General features: G+C 40.7%; 1 protein-coding gene across 1 annotated transcript in view; it reads left to right on the top strand.

Annotated features, from left to right (window-relative positions):
• The first annotated feature begins 636 nt into the window (after positions 1-636).
• Positions 637-5,729, top strand: part of LOC101653368 (mediator of RNA polymerase II transcription subunit 11-like) — a 5,662-nt gene continuing 569 nt past the window's right edge. Inside the window, exon 1 of the mRNA XM_045295011.1 lies at positions 637-788. Within this exon, the coding sequence (XP_045150946.1) occupies positions 637-788 (152 nt within the window). The remainder of the gene's footprint in view (positions 789-5,729) is intronic.

Genomic DNA, 5,729 nt, shown 5'->3' with positions numbered 1-5,729 from the left:
AGACTTAGAATTATAAACCTTCATTTATTCATTTAACCAATCCTGATAGAATGTGTTGTGGAATTAACATTGAATAAAATGGGTGGTGGTGGAACCCTTGCCTGTGTCAAGTTGGTCTCTCTAGGGAAGCGAAGTCAGTGATGTTGTACGTGGATGCCTACAGAAAGGACTGTATCAAGAAATGGCTCACACAGTGTGAGAAGTAGGTAAGTTCAGTTCAAGATGACTCAATAGGTTAGATAGAAGCAAGAGGCATCTCCTGACTTGTGTGGCTGCAGAAGCTGATGAACAGGAAGGAGGAGGAAGAAGCAGGAGGGCCCTGGGTTGCAGATGTAACTAAATCCTGGGATCAGCAGGCAACAGAAAAAGAGTTTGAAGAACCAGAACCGGAACCAGACGCAGGGTCCAGATCCAGTGAAAGACAAAGAGGCAAGAGCACTGAGCGCTGCTCTGGGTTGGCATAAATTCTCACTCTTACACTGCCTTTAGTTGCCTATAATCAGAAACCTAACTATATAAGTATTATATGTAAATATATAAGTACAACAGACATGTAAGTATAACCTATAAGTATATTTGGTAATATCCTAAGTGCTTATAGAAAACTAAATTATAGAAGATAAAGCGGGACTAGGTATGTTTGTCAGAGAACAGGTAAATGTGAAGGCAGTTTTTGGTCTGAGACTTATGAAAGAGCATTATGGTGGAATGAATAGCAAGTGCCCTGACTGGTCCAGGCATATCGAGAAGCCTCCGAGCCTGAAGAAGAAGGAACAAGCAAGAGAAGAGTAAGAGAGACCATAGTGACTAAGCCATGTCACAGTCTAGGACAGTGAGGAAACGGTCAGCTGGGCTCTTAGTAACAAGTGCTTGTTTCTTATTCCCAGCGGAGTTTGTCCACCACTTTTCTGTCACTCGTCATAGTGGGGTGGCTTGCAATTTTTATATGCTGGTGGAAGCTATGCCAACATTAGTTCAAATGCTAGCAAGCACACTGTGATACTTTACATCAACTAGACACTCCTGGCTAGGGGTAGAGTCACACCTGTCAATCAGGCCACAGCCTGGTGGTGCTTCCTTAGAGGTCTGCCTTTTCATAAGAAGGACCCGGGGGACCTCCCTTGCCTCTCCCCCTTCACTTTCCTGAGCAGTGCCGGAGCCTTGTCATGTTTCCACAACTCTTCATCCACTGACCTGTGATCTTCCTGCACTCGGCATCATTTTATGTGACTGTGTGGGTCTGAAGAGGCATTTATGGACTCGTATTGAACTTACGGACTTGAGTTTGACTTGGTTGGGGTATTTTCTTGATATAGAATTACTTCTTGACAAAAGCTCTTTCTTAAACATATATTTGTTTCTCTAGTCAACCAGCCTAACACAGCCACTGGTGGTGGAAAGGTTTCATTGCAGGATCCAGACTAAGCGAGAACAGGAAGAAAGACATGACAATCTTCTGAAAATCAGGCAATGACAACCGTATGGATCACTTCAAAATATGTCTGACGTGGAGCTGGAAGATGAGCTTCTTATCTTGGAAGGTACTCAAAATACACAGCAATGGACGCCAGCCTGACAGTGACTGTGAAGATGATGCAGGTGCTGCCATGAGCTGAAGTCAACGACAACAGCAACATCAACATCAGTTGCTTCTTGGCCTGGAGGGCTTTGAGCCAAGTAATATACTGTGACTTACATTTCAAATGGACCACTCTAGGATTAGACTTAACCAGGTCTGGCAGATCTTCACACTGCTATGAACTCTGTTTGTGTTCATAACCACCCCGTTTAGGGTTTTTGAGGTTTTTGAGTTACCTGTTCTCTGACAAACATACCTAGTCCCGCTTTATCTCTCTTTTTAAAAAAAAGTCTGTAAATCTTTATGAGAGAAGATTAAAAAAAAAACAACCATTTTATTGGTGGCTCATACAACTCTTATCACAATCCATATATACATCCACTGTGTCAAGCACATTTGTATATGTGTTTCCCTAATCATTCTCAAAACATTTTCTTTCTACTTGAGCCCTTGGCATCAGATCATTTCCCCCTCCCTCCCCATCCCCTCCCTTATGAACCCTTGATAATTTATAAATTATTATTATTTTATCATATCTTACACTGTTCCATGTCTCCCTTCACCCACTTTTCTGTTGTCCATCCCCCATGGAGGAGGTTATATGTAGATCCTTGTAATCGGTTCCCCCTTTCTACCCCACCCTCCCAGTATCGCCACGCTCACCACTGGTCCTGAAGGGATCATCTGTCCTAGATTCCCTGTTTCCAATTGCTATCTGTACCAATGTACATCCCCTGCTCTAGCCAGATTTGTAAGGTAGAATTGGGATCATGATAGTTGGGGGTGGGGCAGGGAGGAAGCATTTAGGAACTAGAGGGAAATTGTATGTTTCATTGTTGCTACTCTGCACCCTGACTGGCTCATCTCCCTGGCGCAACCCTTCTGTAAGGGAATGCCCAGTTGCCTACAGATGGATCTTAGGTCCCCAATCTGCACCACCACCCCCATTCACAATGATATGATTTTTTGCTCTTTGCAGCCTGATCCCTGATAGGTTCACCCTTTCTCCCCCACCCTTCCCCCCACCCTTCTGGTATCACCACTCTCATTATTGGTCCTGAAAGGTTTATTTGTCCTGGATTTCCTGTGTTGTAAGCTCTTATCAGTACCCGTGTACATGCTCTGGTCTAGCTGGATTTGTAAGGTAGAATTGGGGTCATGATAGTGGGTAGGGGGGCAGAAGAAGCATTAAAGAACTAGAGGAAAGTTGTATGTTTCATAGGTGCTATACTGCACCCTGACTGGCTCATCTCTTCCTTGGGCCCCTTCTGTGAGGAGATGTCCAACTTTCTACAGATGGGCTTTGGCTCTCCACTCTACTCTCCCCCTCATTCACATCAATATGATTTTTTGTTCTCTGTCTTTGATGCCTGATAGCTGATCTCATGGACACCTCGTGATCACACAGGCTGGTGTGCTTCTTCTATGTGGGCTTGATTGCTTCTCAGCTAGATGGTCAAGCCAGATATTAAGAGGCAAGAATTCTGATACTATAATGGCTTGAACAAAGAAGTATCAGAAAATATATTGAGTAAAGATTTTGGATAGCTTCTGAAGGTGAGTCAAGAGAGTTTTTTTCTAGATTAGATGTGAGGTATGAGAGGAAGGGAGAGAAGAAGGTTGATTGTAAGTTTTGACTTTCAATAATTAGAAGAACGAGGCTTTCATTGGGAAGATTTTAGATTTCATTGTGGTTTGTGTGAAGGTGAAAATCAGGAGCTAAGTTTTGGTTCTGTTAAATTAGAGATGTCTTTAGACACTTGTGAATAATTGCAGAGCAGGCAGTTTAATTTATGGGTCATCAGCAAATCAATAGCATTTAAAGTTTTGAAGTTTGATGAGACTAGATATGTTATTGTCGATGTAGGGGGGAAAATGCAGGCCAGAGCCTGGAGGTCTACAACATGTAGTGGTCTCAGAGTTAAGAAAGAACCAGGAAAGAAGACGGAGAGCAGGGAGTGAAGCAGAATTCACACGAGAGTAGTGTTCAGGAAGCTAAGTGAAAAAGCCTTCCAAAGAGAGAGTTGGGGATTCATATTGTTCAAGTGACCTCTATTTAATTTCTCTTAATCATTGCATAGTCTTCTTATTATATGAATAATGACTGCAATGTTTTTTCGATGGTTCTCTAAATAAGTCTGAACTCTTCTGTGTTAGCAGGAAGAATGTTAATCTTCCTCCTTTCCATCCAACTTCACTTAATACTGGCTTGCATTCTGAGATTCCCACTGCAAGTAGGCTGATGTCCACACTAGTGTCCACACAACACGATGCCATTAAAAAATGCATGGGCCTTTTGTGCTGTATCTGGATTTCTATTGAACATGTAATATATGTTGGTATTTTCTTAAAGTGTGTGCCATCATAAATTCAAGAATCCAATGGTTGACAAGGTTAAATTGGTTTTTTCTTGTTAGCTTATAATAGACAACTAGCCCTTGTGAATTTCCAAGAGAGTACGTAGTATTTTTCAAGCTTATTTATGGAGCTTCTTACTGAACTCGAATTTTAGAGGACATACTTTTGGAGATGACAATCTATATGATTCTCATATTTCTTGAGCTTGACAAACAAGGTGTATGTCCAGTCTATTTTTTTGCCTCTATTTCTAGAATATGACTTCCCAGAAAGCAGACATTTGTCTAATGCACTTACCAAAAATTTAGGTATATCTAAGTTTATAATAGACATTACTATAAATATTTGTTCATGGAAATATGTATTTCTTCATTAATCAAGAAGATATGGAAAAAAACACTATTATAAACTGCTGATGAGAATGGGAATGGAAGCCGATTACAAGGATCTACATTTGTGAGGAAAATATCTCTAAAAATTATATATACCGCTTGACACAATGGTTCCTCTTTTAAGGTATTTATTTAATAGACTTACTCATACAAATGATCTGAATGCAATTGTAGTAGATAATGGAGATTTTAATAATATAATAATATCGGAAATACCAGATTTGTCTCTTAAAAGGTAGAGAACTATTTTTACAATGGAATAGTATGTCGCTGAAAGAAAGAAAACTGAGATTTTTTTCCTTTTGCTTTTACTTATTTATTTTTATTTTTAAAATCATTTTATTGGGGGTTCCTACAACTCTTCTCACAATCCATATATCCATCCATTGTGTCAAGCACATTTGAACATTTGTTGCCATCATCATTCTCAAAACATTTGCTCCCTACTTGAGCCCATGGTATCAGATCCTCATTTTTTCCCCTCCCTCCTCGCCATCCCTTCCCTCATGAACCTTTGATAACTCATAAATTATTATTATTTTGTCATGTCTTATACTGTCCGACATCTCCTTTCACCCACGAAAAGTGAGATGTTTTATTGATAAGAGCAGATTCTAAGAAATATTGTTACTTGAAGATCAAGGTGAAGATCAGCATGTACAGTTTACTTCTAATCATTTAAAAAGGGAAACCAAGAAAAAGAGTTGCTGTAGTAGCTTTTATGCGAATTCTATCTTTGGTGGGAAATACATGTATCTATTCTCCTCGGGAGAGGAATCCAGTTCTAGAAGAGATCAGATGGGGTGTCTTAGTCCGAGTTCTCTAGGCAAGCAAAACCAGAGAGCTATAGAGCTGGTGTTAGGTACCGCCGAGTCAGTTCTGACTCATGGTGACCTTATGTACAACAGGGCATGGTACAAATACTGTCCGGGCTTGTGCCATCCTGAAAATTGTTCTTATGTCTGAGCCCACTGACGCAGCCCCTGTGCCATTCCATCTTGTTGAAGGCCTTCCTCTTTTTACTGCTCCTCTACTTTGCCAAACATAATGCCCTTCTCCAGGGACTGGTCCCTCCTGACTACATGTCTGAAGTATGTGAGATGAAGCCTCACATCCTTGCCTCTAAGGAGCACTCTTGCAGTGCTTCTTCCAAGACAGATATGTTTTTTCTTTTGGCAGTGCTTGGTACTCTCAACATTCTTCCTCAGCACCATCATTCAAACACATCAATTCTTTGGTCTTCCTTTTTCAATGTCCAATTTGTACAAATATGTGAGGAGATTGAAAGTACCATGGCTTGGGTCAGACACACCTTAGTCCGCAAAGTAACATCCTTGTTTTAAGCACTTTAAAGAGGTCTTGTGCAGCAGATTTACACAATGCAATGCATTCTTTGATCT

This window comes from Echinops telfairi, unplaced genomic scaffold (assembly GCF_000313985.2).
Source record: "Echinops telfairi isolate 266 unplaced genomic scaffold, ASM31398v2 ScPeMD7_4225;HRSCAF=4972, whole genome shotgun sequence".
In the NCBI taxonomy this organism is placed as follows: Eukaryota; Metazoa; Chordata; class Mammalia; order Afrosoricida; family Tenrecidae; genus Echinops; species Echinops telfairi.
Note: the sequence above shows the minus strand (reverse complement) of the source record. Positions and strands in the feature narration are given on the sequence as shown.